The following is a 23,696-nucleotide window of genomic DNA, read 5'->3' as shown; positions in this document are numbered from 1 at the left end:
GCCATTTGCAACAACATGGATGGAGCTAGAGGGTATTATGGTAAGTAAAATAAGTCTATCAGAGAAAGACAACTATCATATGGTTTCACTCATATGTGGAATTTAAGAAACCAAACACAGGATCAAAGGGGAAGAGTGGGAAAAATAAGACAAAATCAGAGGAGACAAACCATAAGAGACTATTAACTATAGGAAACAAGGGTTGCTGGAGGGGAGGTGGATGGGGGGATGGCATAACTGGGTGATGGGCATTAGGAAAGCATGTGATGTGATGAGCACTGAGTATTATATGCAACAGATGAATAACTGAACTCTACATCTGAAACTAATGTTACACTATAGGTTAACTAATTGAGTTTAAATAAAATAAGCCAATAGATAAATAAATAATAACTGACCTGTCTTCTTCTATTCTTTTAGTCTTATTGGTAAAGAGGTGTTAAAAATCCTTCTGGCTCCTCTGGGTCACTTCCAAACCACCATCTCTGTTTCTCACCCCAGAATTTATTCTTGCAATCCAGAAAGAACTGAGCAATTAGGTACAAGAAGAGGATGGAGAAGATAATATAAAGAAAAGCAAAAATATCCTGCTGGAGGACCGACTCAGATCATCAAACAGAGATTTGCTCCTCCCTGAACTGCCTGGGTTCCTGTTGGCTTTCTAGGCATTGTATATTATGAAAGAAGCCTCTATCATGTTAGAGAATTTCTTTTTCTTGCAACAAAAAGGACATAATTAACATGGCATCAAACTTCATTCACCCTCTTCTTCACCTACCCACTGTCATGGCCACATCCTGTACTTTCTTGTTAATCAGAACAACTTCACATCTGGAATCTTAAATTCAAATATCTATCTACATCCTCCTAGGTTGAAGACTCCCTCCCTCCATTATAATTTGTCTTCATTCCCACAGGATCTTCTTTTCTTGACCCTGCCTGTTATTTCATTCTACCCTACCTCCACCCTTTCATAGATCCACTTCCTTCTCTGACTCCCAATTTCCCTAACTTCCTTCAACCCTAAACCCTTCCTGCCTTCCTGCATAATCAGCTCTGCTAAGACATCTGTTCCCTTGTCTTCCCGCTACATTTGTCCTAGTCTCCAGACTTGTTCTCCCTCTCTACTGGTTCTACCTCTGAATCCCTAAACGTCCTCAAGACTTACATATCTCTTTTTAAAATCCCTTTTTCTTTATGTCCACTTTCTCAGTATTTCATGTGTTCTTTAATGGTCATTCTCACCAAAAGCACCAAAGCTATTCTAGACAGGTCATTGGTGACCTCCCAATTCTCACATCGTACTAATTCTCTTTGGGCCTTATCCTGTCACTGAGATATTTGATACATGGATCGGCCCTCTGTCCTGAAATTCTCTCTTCCCATTACTTCTCTGACGCTGTCTTCTGGTTTCTTCATGACTTTACAGTGTGGGAAATGAATGTGAGAATGGGAAAGAGGCAGGAAAGGAAAGGCAGAAATTAATAATAAAGCAGTCATGCTCCAGTTTTTTCTTTCCCTAAATGAGAGGCAAAAGGCAAAACATATTTCAATATAATCAGATTTTACCATGAACATTTTTCCTTTCTTCTTTTGGTTTCTGGGCCCACATATAATACCTTTCCCAATATGTAAAATCTATCCAAGGATTACCTTGTTTTATATGGTTTCAGGCTTACGGCCCTGCTCAGGTTAACTGACATGAGGTGTATGCAAAGCCTTTTGAGTTCTTCAGAATAACAAACTGTTATAAGGAACCTCATATAGCTAATATAGTAGGTACAAATTTTATGGTCACATATCTCAGATGTAAAAAAAAAAAAAAGCCTTTTTAATTATTCTATATAGACATAATTTCACTACCTCTTCTAAACTCTCAAGAGCTGAGGACTCAACAAATAGTATTTCTTTCAATCTATTGCGAAGTTCTGGGTGAAAACACTACGTTTTTTAATGCTATAAACATTTTATGTTTGTGATACAGTTTAACTTACTTGGGAGTTCTAGTGGGAATTTGTTTCCTGGTTTTACTTACTGATTTTTATGTACAGGCAATCCTATTACTTGCAAAGACACCTATTTGCTAAAATTCATTTGTTAACCCCAAATCAATATCCACAGTGCTTTTATGATTATTCTCAGACACGTGCATATGCAGAGTGGGGAGAAATTTGAATGGCCTGATGTGCAATTCCCATTACAGCTCTCATACTAGAAGCAAGCTTCCTTTCCATAGTATATTTCTTCATGTTCTTCATATTTTGTGCATTCTGTTAGTGATTCCAGTGCTTAAAATGGCCACATAGTGCTGAAGTGCTGTCCAATGTTCCTCAGCACAAGAAGGCTGCAATGTACCTTACAGAGAAAATACAGGTGTTTTTTTTTTTTAAAGATTGATTGACTGATTGATTTGAGAGAGAGAGCACAAGCAGGGGGGAGCAGCAGGCAGAGGGAGGAGATGCAGGCTCCCCGCTGAGCAGAGAGCCCGATGCAGAGCTCGAGCCCTGGACCCTGGGATCATGACCCGACCCAAAGGCAGATGCTTAACCAAGTGAGCCACCCAGCTGCCCCGAAAATACATGTATTGAATAAGCTTCCTTCAGGCAAGAGTAAGAGTGCTAGTGGCTGTGAGTTCATTGTTAATGAATCAACAATATGGTACATCCGGAAAAAGGAAGAGAATATTTGCTGATCTGAACACGTGGCTGCTCTAGAGAGTTCTAAAACATAATCAGTGTGTGATGAAGCCATGGAAAAAATGGAAAAGTGGGAAAATTTGTGGATTCATGAGATGAGGATTAATTTTTTAAAAAACATAGTGGAAAGCATTGTTGTGACAGTGAAAGCCAAAAAAAAAATTATGGTAACTGACATGCACAATTCAAAAGGCCACATGGTGTGAAAAATGTTCAACTTGTAGGTTGCCATGAACACTTAATTGGTGAATATCAAACACTTGCTCCTAACAAAAATAAGGGGTTAGGTTCCTGTGAGCCACAACCATTTGCCAGCATAGGTTCATTTGCCAACATGCCCGTAAAATAAGAAGTCTCATTATGGAAAACCTGGTTTTTCACATAACCCTTTTCCTGTATAACACTTGGCAGATATTTAAAATATTGTTCCCAAGATTTCTGATATGCAGAAACTGTATTCACCAATTAAGTGAAAATATTTCCAGACCCGTCAGTAAGCCACTTAGGAAGCCAGAGCCCACGTCCTGCAGTATAATATTTCCTTCAAGTCTAGAAGTGGTGAGAGAAAGCCAGGAATTCTGGTCATGAGGTGACAGCCAAGAGGGAGCCCAGGTAAGCAAGTGCTCTTCCTTCCTCCAGATGCAGGAGGCGGCCGGCGCAGAGGGAGTCTGAGAGGCACACAGACATATCCAATACTCTTATCTAATCTTCTGTGGTACCAAATAAGCTTCTTCAGGGCCCGGATGATGTCAGGGGCACAATTTATCACCTGCAAAGGCTAAGAGTATATGTAGCAGGTATCTAGTAACTGTTTATTAAATCGATGAATATGAGATGGAGAAAACAAACAAATGAACCAATAAGAATGGACCATCTGAGTCAAAAGAGTCACCTATACTCTTTTTTTTAAAAGATTTTATTTTAAAACAAGATTTTATTTATTTATTCAGAGGAGAGAGAGAGAAAGAAAGAGAAAGAGCATGAGCAGGGGGAGAGGCAGAGGGAGAGAGAGAGGCTTACTCCTTGCTGAGTATGCTCTAATCGTTATGCCTGCTTGAGCTACCACCAAAGCAAACTAGTTGACAAAAGACAAATCAAGCTAGTGATTTAATAAATTCCAGTGTAAGTCCTACCAGCGTTAGTAAATAACATCATCAAACACCCACCATGAACGTTAAAGCAGTAACACAGAGAGTTTCTGAGTGGTCCCAATTTGAAATGATCAGATAACATACAAAGGAATTGAAGCAAATATTCATATGATATATAAACATATATAAACGTGGATACAGCATTTATACAGTATTCTCTCCAATATCTAGCTACTTTATGCAATCATGTGCAAAAATGTCAAGTATAATATTTAAACAATTATAAAAGCAAGGCAATAATAAAGAGTTAATCATTTTTACTGCAGCCTAAGCATGGGGAGTAAGGCCATTTAGATCAATAGATACATTTGAATGCACACCAATTTGTATTAGATCAAATTAATTCTGTAAAGGTATGAATTTGATGCTTTTTGGAGGATGATTTTAAATGAGCGCATTTGTCTAGTGTTTGAGGGTACAGCAGTGTGTGATTGAAAAAGAAAAACAAATGTTTTTGAGAAGTGAATTAATTTCTTAAAACAACAGATTTGAACTGGATAAAGTTCTTTTTTAGTCTTTTTCTTCATCTTCCTTTTGTATCTGTTGGACAGAATAGTAACACTTCATAGTTTTCAGAAAATCTCTTTAAGTTATCTAAATAGTAGCATGAGTGAATTTTAAATTCAGAATTAAACCTCAAGTGTCCTTCTGTACTTGGGAAAGTTGTTGTGAAACCCGGGCCATCTGCTGCAGTACTACAGTTACATGTGGCCCTCAGAATGTGTCCCACATGCTCTGTTTTAGCACTCTGTTGGATTATTAGCCCGCAAAACAAGTTCACCTTGATCTTTTACATTAAACATAAAGTAGCTCAGGGACAAAATTTGACATAAATCTAAACCTGTGACGTTTCCATTCAAAGAAGGCAGAAATAAAACGGAGCTTTGGGCTAGATTATGACAAAACATCACAAGGGCCAGAAACACAAATCTTGAAGCTCTCGGTCAGCCAGGAATCATGGCGAGCGCCTCTCCTGAACAGAATCAAAATCACTGCTCAGCGGTGAACAGCAGCAACCCGCTGGTGCAGGGCAACCTCCCCACCCTGACCTTATCTGGAAAGATCCGAGTGACAGTTACTTTCTTCCTTCTTCTACTCTCTACAACGTTTAACGCTTCTTTCCTGTTGAAACTTCAGAAATGGACTCAAAAGAAAGAGAAAGGGAGAAAGCTCTCGAGAATGAAGGTGCTTTTAAAACATCTGACCTTAGCCAACCTGTTGGAGACTCTGATTGTCATGCCGCTGGATGGAATGTGGAACATTACGGTCCAGTGGTATGCTGGAGAGTTCCTCTGCAAAGTCCTTAGCTACCTGAAGCTTTTCTCCATGTATGCCCCAGCCTTCATGATGGTAGTGATCAGCCTGGACCGCTCCCTGGCCATCACGAGGCCTCTAGCTATGAAAAGCAATGGCATTGGACAGTCCATGATTGGCCTGGCCTGGCTCCTCAGTGGTATCTTTGCTGGACCACAGGTAAGCCACTAACGTGAACTTTTTAGGATATGGCAATCACAGATTCCCTATCTAAACTCGAGTGCTGCATTTTATGATCGCAAGTCAAAAGCAGGATTGTGTTATCTTTGAAAGCTTTGACTCGGGGAATTAGAGTGGAGTTTAATCCCGGCTCTGTTACCTTGGGCACATCTTTTAACTTCACTGAGTTTCAGTTCCTTCATTTATAAAATGGAGGTAACGCCGACTTTATGCAGCTTCCGTGAAGATTAAATGAACAATGCATTAAAGCGTCTAGCATGAGCTCTGGTACATAGTAAAAGCTCCTCAAGAAACGTAGCTATTGTCAAATTTGGCCTCACCCCCCCCATCTTATTCTTTCATCTCGTTTTCCATTCACTCTGATTGATATGGTAAATGGAGAGAATCTTGAGGAACTGTGAAATCTGCATAGGTATAAAGTGTTTGTAACTTGTCTCATTGGGACTTCTTAAGTGGAAACGACTCTGTTACTGTTGCAACTTAGAATTATTCTTTAACTAGCACGTTGCTCCTCCATTTGCAGCTGGGCGGCATAGTGGGAAATCGTGGACTTTTGAAATTTGAATATTTCTCTGAGATTTCCTTGAGCTTCTCTGGAGGTAGGCTAGACTGCAACAGGCTGACAGCAGCCTCAGGATTGTCGGCGTAGGCACCAGATACTGCTCCAGACTGTCCTCATCAGAGGCAACCTGATTAATAGACCTGCAGAATCAGCCTTTTTCAGCAGTCGTATCTCTGAAGAAAAGGACACATTCTTACAGAGAGCAAAGATCCTTTAATAACAGATAAAGAAGTTATCTGTATGTTTGTAAAGGTACTGTGTGATGATGAACCTAGGGTACAAGGATATGTCAAGAGGTGACGTCCAAGTTAACCAGGATATTCCAAAAACCAGCCTCTACAAATGGAAGTTATCTAGACATTCTACTATGAGCCAGGTGGTTAAAAACAACAACAACAACAACAAACAAACAAAAAATCCTGCCCTGCAGAACTCACTAAACACAGCAAAACACTAGAAAGTTGGATAACCAAATTTTCCTACCAATTCCTCACTTAACTCATCGTTTCTGGATACTAGATCAATTTAATTAGGATGTATTTTATGGCAGGAAAAATGGGAAAAGCTAAAATGTTTTGATCTGCCTGGAGAAAAGCATACTACAATGCTTCTCACAGTGACTAAATATATAATAATAGGCTTAGTAAATGTTTCTCCCAAATGATGTTATTTAGCTAAGGCTTATGCCTGAAGTTTTCCATTTTGTTTCTTTAAAGTAAGAGTACTACGTATTTATTGATTTTCTTAGGGAAGATAAGTAAGTTAGGCTCTTCACACTGAGTCTGATGCTGATGAAACAAAGAAACAGCCCTCAAAGAAAATGTAATTCAATTGTGGAGACAAAACTTGCATAAAACTAATACAACTATATACTAAAGACTTTTTTTAAAAAGATTTTACTTATTTATTTATTTACTTATTTATTTATTTACTTATTATTATTTATTTACTTATTTATTTACTTATTTATTTGAGAGAGAGAGAGACTGAGAGAGAGCACAAACAGGGGGAGCAACAGGCAGAGGGAGAAGGAGAAGCAGACTCCCTGCGGAGCTAGGAGCCTGATGCAGGACTTGATCCCAGGACCCCTGGGATCATGACCTGGGCCGAAGGCAGCCGCTCAACAGCTGAGCTGCCCAGGCATCCCCTATATGAAATACTTTTAAAACCTATTACAAGTACGGTGCCTGGGTGGCTCAGTCGGTTAAGCGGCTGCCTTTGGCTCAGGTCATGATCTCAGAGTCCTGGAATCAAGTCCCGCATCCAGCCCCACATCCAGCCCCGCATCCAGCCCTGCATCCAGCCCCGCATTGGGCTCCTGGCTCTGTGGGAAGCCTTCTCCTCCCTCTCCCACTCTCCCTGCTTGTGTTCCCTCTCTTGCAGTGTCTCTGTCAAACTAATAATAAATAAAGTCTTTTTTAAAAATCTATTACAAGTGTAAGAAGAAGGAGAGATGAATAAGAGTTGAAATGCGAAAGGAATGTTTTAAGGCTAACGACAGGATAAGTTGAAAATTTTTAAATGGATGCTATTTGGATGAAAAAAATAAGTCAAAGATCACATATATTTTCAGCAAGGGTTGAAAAGTGTGATTAATTTTCACATGAGACTTGTCTGGCTGAAGCAACAGACTGAGAGGTAGGACTAGCAGGAAATCAGATTTGGTGGTTGCTCCCTTGTCTTCCACCTCGTAGTGAACGATCTGTCATAAAACGTCATGATTATGTATTTCCTGGTCATTGCCATTAAGGCATACACTCTTCAACTTAATTAATATTCACAGTACCTAATAAGATTACTAATAAAAATAGAAATTTAAAATGTTTGGATAATGTGATTTCTCTTCAGATCAAATAAATCCTTCACCTTCTCCTTAAACAAAAAGCTTGGATGAGGGAGTCAGTGAATGAGGAGTATGACGGACCCGTGTTAAGGAAGACAGTGATAACCGGGGAAATTCTGAAATAAATGTGGGAGCCATTAATCCTCCGTGAGTCCTGGGCAAGAAATAAAGTGATTTTTTTAAGAAAAATACTTGAAGAAAATTTACCTAGACCCAAACAGGTGCAAGAGACAGAGAAACCTTTTCCAGCTTTTCTGTCCAAGAGGTGATTATGTCGGTGGCTAGGGTAGTGTCGGAGAGAGCCGATTGTAAGAGGGACATTTCAAACAAAAAACAAAGCTTGAAAACAAGTTGGATTTAGGGAGTTAGTAGCCAGAGGATGTAAACTACAGCTCCAATATTTTTAGACAAGGAGTTTTAACAGTAAAACCATTGAAATAGGCAGGTGGGTTGAGAAATGGAGTGTTTGCCGGCCTGGTCATTTCTTTGTTCGTTTGAAGGGGGAGAGAAGGCAGACTCTGAAAGAGCCGAAAACATTTGCTCTGGGACATAATGTTACCAATATAAGGTCATTGTATAAGTACAGGTATTTGGAACGTAGTTAGTTGGTAAGTCCGGATATTGACGAAAGTTGAAACAGAAGTAGAAATAGGTCAGTTTGAGGGGCTACATTGGTTGAGTGTTCAACTCTTAATTTCAGCTCTGGTGGTGATCTCAGGGTCATGGGATCAAGCCCCCCTTCGGCATTCTGTGCTCTACAGGGAGTCTGCTTGAGGATCCTCTCCCTTTCCCTCTGCTCCCAGCCCCTGCCCCCACCCTCCTGTGACAGTGCACACTGTCTCGTGCGCTCTCTCTCTCTCTAAAATAAGTAAATATTTTTTTTTAAAACGAAAAGAAATAGGTCAATTTGTGATACTATCTGAAATGCAAACCAATAATGTCAGTCTCCTTTTAAGGACTGTCCCAGAGGCTATAAAAAATAAATTGTTTTGTTAATTCAGTTATTTTCATCTAAGTATATCAAAGCAATAATAGAAAGATAATGTCAAATATTCAGTTATCTTGATGTAGTAAGAAAAAATATGAAATTAATTTGAATTGTTTAGGATGTTCATCTAATAGCCTGACCTCAAATACATTACTCTTCCTGAGAGATTTATGTGCATCTGGGCCACAGAAAATGATGGTACTATTTCATGGTGAAACCCATGACTCATCCTTACTTTCAGCGGCAGATTTATAAAGCACTTTACTGAAGTCTGAAAAACCTCATTCTATGCAGTATGTAACAGCCATGTTATTATCCCCATCCAGCGTATCAGAGAAAGTACAAAGAATACCTTTGAGAGCAATGGTGTGCAAATCTTTCTGGCGGTAACCCAAAGTAAGAAGTACATACCACATAGAGATTTTGTCTGTCTGTCTCTCCATACCTATAACTGAGAAAATTTTTCATGAAAATTCAACTCTGTTTCATTTCATTTTTTAATGCTGATTGCAACTAACTGATGGCTATAATCCGCAGTCAGGGGCACCCGGGTGGCTCAGGCAGTTAAGCTTCTGCCTTCAGCTCAGGTCATGATCCCAGAGTCCTGAGATTCAGTCCCACATCAGCCTCCTTGCTCAGTGGGGAGTCTGCTTCTCCCTCTACCTGCCACTCTGCCTGCTTGTGCTCTCTCTCCCTCTCTCTAACAAATAAATAAAATCTTAAAAAAAAAAAATCTTCAGCTCAAAAATGACTGGTCTGAAGGGGTTCATTGACTTTCCCAATGTCACTTGGGCTGTTGGACTCATGTCTTTTTATTAAGTCCAGTTTTTTTTTTTTTTTATTAGAGCTCTCTGCTATCTCTCTGAATAAAGAGGTTTTAACCCCATGACTAATGTTACACATATTTAATGGGAAAGACGAGAGATTGAAAGGGCTTTTTATTTCTAGACTGTGGCACATCCCAAGGCAACCTCCTGCTTCGCCCATGCTCTCCAGATAAGCCCACTGACAAAGGTGCATCCTTAGCGGCTAATTCACATTGAAAGGATGACTTTAATCATCATCCTCTGGTGCACAGACTGATCATCTGTTACTGAGTAATTCTATGATGGTTTGAGGATATATTTTCAGAAGTTTCAGCATTGCGGAGCTGAACTTTCAAACTTTTTCCTAGTAATGGAATTTTTTTAAAAGCCAAATTCTATCTGGAGCCCCAATACATACATGACGCATATGAGCGGAGGTGTTCTTGCTGAAGAGGGTAAGGAGGCATCCACTAGCCCCGCCCACGGTCTCTGAAGACCTTAGATCTCCCCGCAGCAGAGCTTGGGAGGCAAATAATAGGAATGGCATGAGTATTGGATTTAAACAAAGTTGATTTTAAATCCTAATGCTCTCTCTGTGGCTCTGAGTAAGTTACTTAATTAAATTTAAAAGAACAGTGGTGAAGAATAAATTGTAAAGAATAAGATACATAAAATCACCTAGTACAAGACGTTTCGCTTAGACACTCCATTAATGTTCATTCCTTCCTCTCCTCCCATTTTCACTCCTTTGTTCACAACAGTTTTTGAAGTCAGGAGGGAAAATAATACGGAAATATAAGTATGAATATTAAATGATTCTTCAAGAGACAGCAAAGAGAATTGCTTACCTGAAGATTGATTATTTCCAATTTCTCAAAATTATAGCGTTTATCCTGACTGATAAGTCAGTTTTGCCAAACGACCTCTAGTTACCAAGCTACTCTGCTCATTCTGAAAGCTATATATGTCAAAGCATAACAATTCAAGTTTTGAAGGTATTATTTGTAACAGTAAAATTAGGTCGGAAGGAAGAAAAGAAGGAAGGGTGAGAGAGAACGAGGGAAAGAAAGAGGGAGAAAAGAAAAAAGAAGGGAAGGGAAGGAAACAACATGACCTGGAAGAAAATCTGCCTTCAGACTCTGTGTTGTTGGGCTGGTAAGTACACGTTGAGGAGAAAACATTTCTTGAACTAGGTGTGTTCATATCTCATCAAAAATCACATGGTTTCCAATGGCAGTCATCTCTCACCACAAGAATCACTTACAGGGGTGCCTGGGTGGCTCAGTGGGTTAAAGCCTCGGCCTTCAGCTCAGGTTATGATCCCAGGGTTCTGGGATCGAGCCCCGCATCCGGCTCTCTGCTCAGCGGAGAGCCTGCTTTCCTTCCTTTCTCTCTGCCTGCCTCTCTGCCTACTTGTGATCTCTGTCTGTCAAATAAATAAATAAAATCTTAAAAAAAAAAAAGAATCACTTACAGAAGTTCATACCATTAGTTCATCTGTGTAAATATGGAGCATTACATGCTGACATATTTAAATTCTATCTCTAACCTAGGTTGGAAGGCAAGATATGTGAGACATCCTTTAGTTTGGGTGTAAAGATATGTGATCTGAAGATGTATAGAGGCGTGCCTTAACACACAGAATGTACTTGATCGGACTAGAATGTACTTCTGAACTTGACAAGCAGCTTAAATCCAATCAATACTCGTCACAGGTGTACAATACGCCAAGAATTATACTGGAACATAGAAGTAGCATACCAATAACATAAATAACAACAAAGAACATACATACATAAATAAATAAAATAAATAACAATAATAACGATGATCATGATAAACATTATTTTTTTTAAGATTTTATTTATTTATTTGATGCAGAGAGAGAGAGAGAGAGATCGCAAGTAGGCAGAGAGGCAGGCAGAGAGAGAGGAGTAAGCAGGCTCCCCGCTGAACAGGGAGCCTGATGTGGGGCTTGATCCCAGGACCCTGAGATCATGACCTGAGCCAAAGGTAGAGGCTTAACCCCTGAGCCACCCAGGTGCCCCCGTGATAAACATTATTTACAGAATACATAATTATGTGTCAGGGATTGTGCTAAATCCTTTTGCATGCATTATCTCATGTAAGGCTCCCCAAAACCCTATATATTATATACAGTTATAATCTTCATTCATACAGAAACTAAGGTTAAGAATGTTCTATAAAATGCCCAAGATTGGGGCTCCTGGGTGGCTCAGTCCATTAAGCATCTGCCTTCCGCTCAGGTCATGATCCCAGGGTCCTGGCATCAAGTCCTACATCAGGCTCTCTGCTCAGCAGGGAGCCTGCTTCTCCCTCTGCCTGCTTCTCCCTCTGCCTGCTGCTCCCTCTGTCTGCTGCTCCCCCTGCTTGTGTGCCCTCTCTCTCTATCTGCCAAATAAATAAAATCTTAAAAAAAAAAAAAAAGCCCAAGATTATCATCTAGCAAGTGCAGATGTCAGTCCATTCAGTTAACAATGTCGTCTATTTTGGTTTTTTCCTGTAGGAGACTAGAGAAAGAAAAGGCAGGAAAGTCTTAAGTTGAGAATAGATGGCTAAGAGCTAGCAGGAAAAGATATATGGTAAACATTTATAAATATATAAATAAATATCTATGAATACACATTTATAAGTTGTGTGCCTTGCAATTTTTATAATAGTAATGGTTTCAACTTGCACAAAGCTGTGTGCCAGGCATTATTCTAAGTGCCTTGCAAGCATTAACTCAAGTAATTGTCTTGACAGTTCCTAGCGGTAAATAGTATCAATATCTCCATTTTATAGACGAGGAAACTGAAGCACATCACCTAAAGATAATCACCTCTGGAAAGGATTAGGTAATAATGAAATTAGTCTGGGGTAAAGTGAGGGTCAAAAACAATACTCCAAGAAGCATCTGCCAACGACTTTAAAGAAAGAAAACAGACTGCTCTTGTTTATGGCAAAATAAAGCAAACATTGGTGAGAACTGGGGCCAAGGATGAGAAAGGAGAAACTAAGAAACTGAAGAATTATAATCCAAGGACAAAAAACAAAACACTGGAAGTAAAGTGGATCCCTGTATTAATCATTCCAACGAACACGGCCTTGGAGCACAAATAAACTAGGTTCAGCTTATCCATGGGCAAGTAAGAACCTGAGTTACCCTAACACTCTACCGTATCACCCTTTGAGAACTTAAAACAGTCTACCATGTGTGACAGGTGTCACATACGTGCTATAACTCCCCTACCTAATTTTAAATTCTCTGATAGCAGGATATATCTGGTTCATCTTCCATAACAGAGGGCTATAATTCTTGACCAAGAAATTGCTTTAACAATAAGCATTTGGAGTGCCTGGGTGGCTCAGTTGGTTATGCATCGGACGCTTGATTTCAGCTCAGGTCATGATCTCAGGGTTGTGAGATCAAGCCTCATGAAGGGCTCTGCACTCAGCGTGGGGAGTCTGCTTCAGATTCTCTCTCCCTCTCCCTCTGCCCTTCCCCTGCCCCCCATGCATGTTCTCTCTCTCTCAAAACAAAAAAAAATTAATTAAAAATAAGCATTTATTAAACAAAGATAACCATTAGCTCAAATCATAGTACTTTATTTCAAAGTAATTTCATGGAAAATTTCATCATTATGACTTAAAAATATGAAATATTAAAGTGAAGTTTTGGCAGTGCAGTGCAGAACAGAAAGTCAAACTTGGGTCATCTGGATCCAAGTATGACTGGGAAGATGGGGAGAGACGTAGCTAAGGTTTTAAAGAAATACTAGATTTTCAGGTTCTATGTGAAGTAAGCCCTCCAAAGCCCTCCAACTCACATCTGTTAGGCCAGATTCGAAACTAAACTTTAAATAAGTTCAGGTTGCAAAGAAGTATGGAAAATTTAAATGGTTACTTTGTGATGTGGAAAAGTTGGTCTGGATTGTAAAGTAGAATTAGCTGAATAGGTGTTTGGTTTCTGAACTTTTAAATTTGATTATATGATCATTGGGCGCCCTCTAGTGGATTAATTTAGAAATACTATTTTGCCCTTGAAAAGAGATCTGAAACTGAAAATCAACATTTTGATTAAAAATAAAAGATACAGCAATTTATTCTATATTATGTTCACTATATTTTATTTATTGTTTATTATATTTATATTTTATTAAATTTTTCTACTCTACAAGCAAAGAGAGTAAATAAAAGGGTTATTTTTTTAAGGAACATTCCACTCCCATTCCAATACCTCAAAAAAGAAAGAAATCCTAGACCTGTGGAATTAATTAAATTAAATTAATATTTATTAATTCAATCAAAAACTTTAAAAAATAAATACTATCTCTCCTTTCCTTAAAATTTAAAAAATCCTGTAACATTTTTGCTTGAATTTACTTGCTATTAGTTTTACAGTGCTTGAGCACTCTTTTCATTTTAATAATGTATCATAGTAAAATGAAATTTTTCAGTAGAAAAGCTTAGAAATGACTGGACAAGAAGTGTGCTTGATAAACGCAGAAAGAATGAGTGAATGTCTATTAGAACTTGTTTTTGAAAACTACTTGCAACATTTCTTTTAATAGTTGATGTAATTTGTAATTTAAAAAAAAAAAAAACACAATTTCGGGGTGCCTGGGTGGCTCAGTGGGTTAAAGCCTCTGCCTTTGGCACCCGGGCTCTCTGCTCAGCGGGGAGCCTGCTTCCCTTCCTCTCTCTTTGTCTGCCTTTCTGCCTACCTGTGATTTCTGTCTGTCAAATAAATAAATAAAATCTTTTAAAAAAAACATAATTTCACGTTTAAAGAAAGATTGCAAGAATCATACAAAGATTTCTGGAATACCTTTCCTTTAGCTGCTCCAAATATTAACATTTTACTGCCTCTGTTTATTTGTTTTGTCTCCTAAATGCATTTTTTTTCTGAATTATTTAAAAGTAAATTCACACATAATGTCCCTTTTAATACTTCAATGTGTTTTTTCTGGCACATACAGTACAAAAATCGAAATCAGGAAATTAACACTGAAAAAATACTGTTATTTGTGGTTGTGTGAGCTATAGGAAAAAATTTCCAACCAAAATCTTGTGCAGAATTCCAATAAAAAAGACTGAGTAACGTAAAAAAAAAAACCAAAAACCTGTTATTTAATCCATATAATTTATTCATATCTCACCAACGTTCCCAATGATGTCCCTTTTAAAATTTTAACAAAAGAAAATCCAAGATTGTGCATTGGATTCAACTGCCATATCTCACTAGCCTCCTTTCAATTGGAACCATTCCTCAGTCTCTCTTTGGGTTTTATCACATTGATATTTCTGAAGAGCTCAGGCCACTTATTTTGTAGAATACCCCTCTATTTGATTTTGTTTGATGTCTTCTCATGGTTAGATGCAGGTTATGCACTTCAGACAGAAATACCAAAGAAGTGATGGTGAGAACTTCTCAAAGCATTATATAGGGAAGTAGCTGCTTTCCACTGGTCCCATTATTGGCAATAGTAATTTAATTATTTTGTTCTTTCTCTACAGTCAAGTTATTAATTTTACTCTTCATAATGAATAAGTATCTTACAGGTAGATACTCAGAAATTATGTAAATCCTGCTTTCCTCAACCTTCACCCATGTTTTTACTATCCACTGATGATTCTTGCCTAAATCATTTATTATTACCATTTGGTAATCACTACTTTCATTATTCCTTATACATTTATTAGTTGGCTTTCTACAATAATAAAGAGTCCCCCCACTTCTTTGTTGTTACTGTTTTGCAATGTATTATCAGCATGGACTCGTGGAACCTTAATTTATTCAACAGTTAATCATGACTTTTTATCGGGACTTTGTTTTTTGGTTTTGTAGTTTGGTTTTCAATGCTTACACTGTCCCAGATTTTCTTTCAAGCTGGCTCTAGAGCTCTTCTGACATGCTCCACTATTCTTTTAGTACTTCCTGGCTTTTTGGCACAAGCTGTTCTAAGCACATATTGTGGTTTGCCTATGCCAGCCTTGGGAATCACCCACTTCTCCAATGAGCTCTGGTTCCTTTTGGTAGAGAATGTATTTGTAAACAAGATCTGGGTACAAGAGTGCTGAATGTGCTCATTGCCACTAGGAAGTCACTGTTCCTAGGCTCCCAGCAGCCAGAGCTAGAAAATACACACACAGAGAGGCACACACGCACACATGCACAGAAATCTACATGGAGATCTTGCTTACTCTTTTTCTGCAGGTGGACAGAACTCCATTGTGTGGGCCACCAGACTGTATTCTGCTACTGTTGTATGAATTGGTATTTAAGCTCTTTTCAATAATTTTCAATTAAAAGCAATGCATCAAGAAATAACCTTGTGCCTGTGTATTTTCATATAATGGAAGTAGGAGTGTATCTTCAGAGTAAATTCCTGGATGTCAGATGGCTGGGTCAAAGGTAAATGCAGACGTAGTTATGCTACTTATTGCCAAATTCCTCTCCATAGGGATCGTGCCAATTTCCGTTTCTACTAGCAATGTGGAGAGTATCTATTTCCCCACAACGTGGCCATGACAGTGTGTTGCTATTTTTCATTTTTGCCTGTCTTGAGAGTGAAAAATGCCATTTCGGTGTAGCCTTAATTGGCATTTTCTTTATCACAAATGAGGCTGAACATCTTTTCACATGCCAAAGCGCACTGCTATATCTTTTTTGGTGAATGGTCTATTCATGTCTTTTGACCATTTTAATGGGGTTGAGTGTCTCAAAAATAAAATTTAAATATGTATTTTGGGGGCACATTCTAACTGTTAGACACAGGTTTGGGGGCTGCCGATATAGTGATAGACAAAAATCACTTGCAAAAACTCAGATGCATAATTGCATCTGAGATTGAAATACAAACGGTGTTTAAATCCTTGGTTGATGATTGTTCTGCTAGTTGAAATAATTTCCAAAAAAATCCAAAATCCCATAGATCCATTCACATTACCCAAATATACCCAAATATAAGTAAAGATCCACTTACAACTCTTCACCAAAGCACCGAAAGGATAACATCAAAGGGCTGAGCCGTTGCTTTGGGCAACACGTTCAAAGGCCTGCAGAATGCAGAAGGAAAAAGCTTTCAAGAAAACATGCAAATACTGTTTGAAAGAAAGTAACGCCATTTTCCACTTTTTTTTTCTTTCCTCACACAGTTATATATCTTCAGGATGATCCACTTAGCCGATAGCTCTGGACAGACAGAAGGTTTCTCTCAGTGTGTGACACACTGCAGTTTCCCACAATGGTGGCATCAAGCCTTTTACAACTTCTTCACCTTCAGCTGCCTCTTCCTCATCCCGCTTCTCATCACGTTAATCTGCAACGCAAAAATCATCTTCACCCTGACGCAGGTCCTTCATCAGGATCCTCACAGTACGTATATCCTTGGATTCAGCGCTAATTGTGTGCAAACAGGTTTTAAATGGCAATTTTCAGCGCAGAGTGGCACCTACTAGCTGCCAGATACTATTCCAAGCAGTTTGCATATTTAATAATCACAGTAACTCCATAAGGTGATACTTTTATTACACTTTTATTATCCCCAATTTACAGATGAGGTAATTTGGTATCTCCCAGTGTTCCAAATTTGTATCATGAAAGTAAAAATGAAAGAACAATTACCTCACTTTACCCAGTATAAGCATCCGCAAATTGATCCCACTGGGCCCACCACAACACTAGACCAAACACCGGATTTCTAGAGTATTGCAGAGCACACCTCGTTAAATCGGTAGTCAAGAGACTCCTTAAAGTTAAGCTGTTCCGCTTCCCACTCAGATCCCCTTTCCACACAACATAACCGTGCACCAGTGTGCGTGCCTGTGTTGGTGTGTGAAATACCGTTGAATATGTAACTGGCTCTTTCATACGAATCTTCACAGCTGTGGTTGTGCCTTTTTTGCTTCCATACTCTGGTGCAGTCTCCCAAACTAAAATGTAGGACTTTGCAAAGGAAACATGGCGATGTTGGCATGACATCCAAAAGACACGTTACCGATGGCATGGCGCATAAGTTAGACGTGGTACAACTTAACAGAGAATCATCTTAATTATCGTAGTGTGATTACTCTCAGCAGACATTTTCTCATCTGCTCTATAGCAGATACTTGGGCGGTTCCCGGCACAAAATGGTATTTGATACTTCTTCAGAAGTATACTGCAAAAACATTTGCCCTCAAAATCTTATCCCAGAGAAATTCAGTTCTATAAGGGGTGTCTAAGAGGGGGGCACATGGAGAATAAGAAGATATATCTCAAATAATGATTAATCTGGAAAAATGTGAGCCAGGCAGAAGCAGAGGGAAAAAAAAACAGTGGAGGCAGGGCACCTGGGTGGCTCAGTTGGTTAAGTGACCGCCTTTAGCTCAGGTCAAGATCCTGGAGTCCTGGGATCGAGTCCCACATCAGGCTCCCTGCTTGGCAGGGAGTCTGCTTCTCCCTCTAACACCCCCCTTCTCATGTTCTCTCTCTCTCATTCCCTCTCAAATAAATAAATAAAATCTTTTTTAAAAATAAACTAAAATAAAATAACAGTTCTGGATTATGAAACATAAGAATAGATTTTGGGTATTTTAAAACTGCAGTTAAGAACTACATGCTAAACATCATGCAAGCAGCCTGTTAGAGTCAGCAATTCCATTAAACTCCAGTGAATTTATACACACACACATACACACACACACACACCCCACATATGTAACAAACACAGACACACCTCACCTACACCACACAGATGCCACACACAAGAGCTCCACACATACACCATACACACATCACACACACACACCATGCACACACATACACATGAACTTTAAATGCCTTATTGATATGAAAAGGGAAATTGTTTGAACATCATAAAGAGAAGCACATGGTTGAGAAAGATAACTTTAGGCAACACCCTTTCATCCCTGTGTGATTTTCATCATCTTTACTGCCAGAAATACTCAGATAGTAAGTATAGTCCTGTGTAAACACAAAATTCAATTCAGCTCAACTTTAGTCTACTCTCTGAAATTTGTGTTTTAAGAGTTGGAGTACGCACACATTTCAGATCCAAATTAGTTTGGTGGAAACGTATTTTTAAGAGCAGTGTCATCTTTAATCTTCTCTATTCGTTATATGACATAGTGGAAAACTTGGAACATTAATATCCTTTTCAAACAAATTTTGATTATTAAAGATATTGGAAATTCGTTCCTATTCCATTAATTAGTTTGAATTAGTGACTCTTCCTCTTTGTCCTTTTTGGTTTTGTAATAAAACTGGTCTTTAAACACCTACTTTTTTCTCTAACAGAGCTACAACTGAATCAATCCAAGAGTAATATACCAAGAGCTCGGCTGAGGACCCTAAAGATGACGGTTGCATTTGCCACCTCATTTACTGTCTGCTGGACTCCCTACTATGTCCTAGGAATTTGGTACTGGTTTGACCCTGAAATGTTAAACAGGGTGTCAGATCCAGTAAATCACTTCTTCTTTCTCTTTGCTCTTTTAAATCCATGCTTTGATCCCCTTATATATGGATATTTCTCTCTGTAATTGATGGACTGTGTAGGACGTCAGATAAAGAAGAGTGAGGTAGTGAATTTCATCAAATGGGAATAATAAACACAAACGTGGCTGCACATTTACATACAAATAAAGCAAAGTTTAAGTTTATATTAACATCCTTCTTCCTGTCACATTGTTAGAAACTCAAATGCAAATAAAAAAGACAAACATAAAGAAAAAGAAATTTCAAGAAAAATAATAAAATATCCCCTCATAATCGCAAACTTCTGAATTAATATTTGCCCTTTCTGGGCTCCTATAACACATTACATAGATTTCTTATCACTTTCTCCTTGTCTATTAATGTATATAGGTTTAAAACAGCCACAGCCTAAGGCAAAGAGATTCCAAAAAGTAAGGCTGAGAAACCACAACACAGCCTTAACCAAGGCATGCCTTTGAGAGTTTTTTCCCCAGGGGCTTAGCAGCAATTATATCTTGTGCTACAATAATATCTAAAGCAGAAAGAATTTCCCCTGCCCATAAGATCCATCTTCCTTCCTCTGGTTAAAAAAAAATGCAATGAATCTAATTTTTTTTTTCTAAATTTCAAAAGCATTCTGAAGTCAAGGATTCAGCAAGCAGCTCGCCATCCATTCCACTGTAGCTCCCCTTCCTCCCAGTCTTCACATGGAACAGTAAGAAACGCCCTCCTAGAAAGGGAAGGCCTAGAGGGAGTAGCATTTGGAGGGGATTAGAACATTCCTCTAGGCTGCATGGTCAATGGAGTTCATGTAATTAACTGGAGTAATAACACTGTTTTTAAATATAATAAAGAAAACACTGATTATATTTTATACATAATATACCCTCTGTTTTAATGTGAGAGATTTTTTTCTATCTTCTGATTTTTACTAAATCTATAATCCAAAAGTCCCTGAAAAAAACAAATAAGAAATCAACCGAAAGCATAAGTGAAAAGATATTTGATACATAAGAACACCGAACACTACAGTTTTAATATATACAGGTCAAAGAGATGAACGAAATATTGAAAAAAGGAAAAGAAAAACTGTAAATGTGTAACTAACACCTACTGATATTCACATTAAGTGGTATGGTTTTCAAAATATGTGGGCACAATACCTCTTTTAATTCAGGCCTATTTCTACCTGTTCCATGAGAAAGGGGAAGGATGAAAATTATAAGAATATAATATATATGACAAGAACAGTTTATAAAGGACTTTCAAGAAATTCAGCCTTCATTTAACTTCTCTAAAAATAGGTAAAATACCATTATATTCATATGAGACATGTAGTGGCACTCAAAGATGAAATGTAGTTTCAAGTTTTCCAGAGCAGTGAAACTGTGGAAAGTAAATTACTAATTAAACTAATGGTAGTCTTTCCTTATCTTTCTCTTCTCATACATACTCTTCAGTGTAACTGTGTGTGTGTTTCCATATCTTACATTATTTTCCGATTCCACTTTCCGATTCAGCTCCTTTCTTCTACTCTTTCATTCATATTTTCTATTTTACTAAGCCCATACTTTTAATTAATCAATCCATGTGCCAACTCTACAGTTGAATTGGTTAAGGCTCAAAATTTATAACATGCTAAAATGTTCAAAGTTAACTTTTAAGGCGTGTATATTGATACCAAGATTTAGGGTGCCTGGGTGGCTCAGTTGGTTAAGCAATGGCCTTTGGCTCAGGTCATGATCCTGGAATACCAGGATTGAGTCCCACATCCAGCTCCCAGCTCCACGGGCAGTCTGCTTCTCCCTCTGACCTTCTGCTCTCTCATACTCTCTCTCTCAAATAAATATATAAGATCTTTTAAGATTTAACAGTTCTACTGGATGACACAATACTATTGATAAGCCACATCAAACCAATCTTCTTCTTTAATCTTTATCAAATACTTAATCCTAAATTGATAACAATTCTTGCTTCCAGATTTAAAGGCAAAACAACACACATATATAAGACGTAATTTAAGGGCTTCGTTAGATATGTGCTTGATGAACACATATGTCAGCTTGGCTCTTAGATGTTCATGAAACTGTTTTATTTAGATATGTTTGCAGGCATTTTTTGATACATTAACTAAAGGGCTATTCAAAATTTGGTGCAGGGGTTTATAACCTATGGTCCATATACAAAGCTGTATTTCAATGCAACTGCTTTCCTCTTATTTCTATATGTATTATTTTATGCATTCAAAAACATTATCCTGAAAGGGGTTTATAGGCCAAACCAACTGCCGAAGGAGTTCATGTCACAAAAAAGGTTGAGACCCTCATCAACTTTGTATAAGAAAGTTTATTACAATAAAATTGTATCAGAACATATTCATTTTAAATACATAAAAATCTTTAAAGGGGTGGGGGGGGCACCTGGGTGGCTCAGTCAGTCTTAGTTAAGCTTCTGCCTTGGGCTCAAGTCATGATCTCAGGGTCCTGGGATCACCCTGCATAGGGCTCCCTGATCAGTGGGGAGTCTGCTTCTCCCTCTCCCTCTGTGCTCTCTCTCATTCTCACTCTCTCTCAAGTAAATAAATAAAAATCTTTTTTAAAAAATGAACGTATTCATTTGTTTACATGAATGCAGAATAATGTTACTATTAAACTGGATTGTTTCAATTTGGTTACTCACCATTTCAGATTCAGAAATTTTCTTAAGGCTACTTATGTACTGAAAAACTTTTCAGATGTAAGTATATTATATAAATATTGCAGTCCATAAATTATAATACTGATATGTAAATTAAAATTTATAGCTCAAAAGGTAAATATGGCATTAAATTAAAGATATACCATTCAACAGAGAATATTCACTATTTGATATTACAGTCATTTGCTCTATTTCCAATCATAATAAAAGATGAAGATTCCTTGTAAAAAAAGGATATGCTCTGTAGAGTGAATCCAATATACAGATAATTAAGATTTTATCTAGGCTATCTTCTTTTACTTAGCATATAAAACTGACTATAATTTGGGTTTCCTCTTGCAATTCAATTTAGTAAATAAATGATATAAATGGATGACAATGAATTGAACAATGATTGCACTAATTCAATTTCAGCTTAAGAAACAGAGCTGTAACAACTAAGAAGGAAAAAAAATACCAGAAAAGGAATGGGTATCATAAATTTTACCTTCTAAGGAGTATATATATATATATATATGTGTATATATATATATATATATAGGAGTAAATGAGGTAGGAATTTCCTTAAAGTGACATGATCTCAGAATTTACTTTGTAGTCATAAAGATAATATTTATGGGCAGTTAAAATACGTTTAGAATTTCATCTGTTTTATCTTTAGCCTAATTTCAAATGTTGAGCCAATTCTTTGAGCTTGTCTAATTACTAAAAATTGTGTCCATAGGAAACTAAATAAAAGAATAAGGTTGAGTTTAATCTCTAATTAAAACTAATTTATTTAAATCTTCAATTGTTAGGGTTATTACGTTTAAAAAATCAAGTTTAAAACTATTAGCCTAATTTTTAAAGTTATGTAATATATAAAATGCATGTACAGGTTCAATAGAATATATATATAAAGTATTGATACGTTATCTCTGAGTGATTTTTTTAAATCTTCTTTCTTGTGAATTCCTATAGTTCCAAATTTCCAGAATGAACATATATTGCTTTCATAATGAGAAAAAAATAACAAATGTTATTTGTGTGTGTGTTTGTATGAATTTTACATGTCACTATTTCTGTGTTTTCTGCTGTATTAGAAACGTCAGATTAGAAGTGACTTTTTTTTTAATTTTTTATTTTTTTGTATTAACATATAATGTATTATTAGCCCCAGGGGTTCAGGTCTGTGAATCGCCATAGAAGTGACATGTTTTCATCTCATGTTACAGGACGTTCATAGGTAAGCATGCAGAATTGGTTAATTCAGAGCTTTGAGTCATTTTCTCTGCTTCCACAAGGCTTTCCTTAGGAGTTAGTTGCCATTCTAAGTCTCAAACATGGCTCTCTCCTTCCCAGAACTTTCAGCACCTGCTTTTAAATTAACTAGAATTGGAACACATGGCCAATTCCAAACCAATCACTAACAAAGGAGAGGGGGATTGCCTTAAACACCTTAAGGGTATGTTTCATTTTAGGGAGGCAAGACTCATTTCCCTGAATATTTAGTTACCAGATAACAAAAATAAAGAACGTACTTCATTCTCTCTCTCTCTTTTCCCACTCTCTCTCTTTCTCTCTCTCCCCTTCTCCCTCTCCTCCTTCTCTTCTTATCTCTCTGGCCTGTCTCTCTCTTTCTGTCTCCTAAGAGCAGAAGGAGAAAGTTTTGGAGGTCAGAAAGCAACAGTGATTTCTACTGTCAAAATAAAATTGAAAATACGTATACCACAAAGTTTAAATAGAATACAATTTAATGCAAAATATATAAACTAAATACAGTTATCATAGCATAGTAATTGCATAGTAATTGTAGCCCTAGGGGAAAGAACAGATTTTGTTTTTTTTCCACAATCTAAATCCAAACATTTTAAATTACAGTAGTTGGAATATTCAGTAGATGCAGAGGATGGCTTCTGCTCAATTTACTTTCCTGGGAACTCTTGGTCCCTGTTTTTTGTTTGCCTTTTTTTTTTTTATCATTTATTCCACTGGG

General features: G+C 37.6%; 1 protein-coding gene across 1 annotated transcript; it reads left to right on the top strand.

Annotated features, from left to right (window-relative positions):
• Nucleotides 1-4,804: 4,804 nt before the first annotated feature.
• GNRHR (gonadotropin releasing hormone receptor) lies at nucleotides 4,805-19,089 on the top strand (the record flags this gene model as incomplete). Its single annotated transcript, XM_080797363.1, has 3 exons — nucleotides 4,805-5,320; nucleotides 16,702-16,921; nucleotides 18,845-19,089. 3 exons carry the CDS (start codon nucleotides 4,805-4,807, stop codon nucleotides 19,087-19,089), a joined length of 981 nt encoding a protein of 326 aa, XP_080653489.1.
• Nucleotides 19,090-23,696: the final 4,607 nt, after the last annotated feature.

This window comes from Martes martes (genome assembly GCF_963455335.1).
Source record: "Martes martes genome assembly, chromosome: 2".
NCBI lineage: Eukaryota > Metazoa > Chordata > Mammalia > Carnivora > Mustelidae > Martes > Martes martes.
Note: the sequence above shows the minus strand (reverse complement) of the source record. Positions and strands in the feature narration are given on the sequence as shown.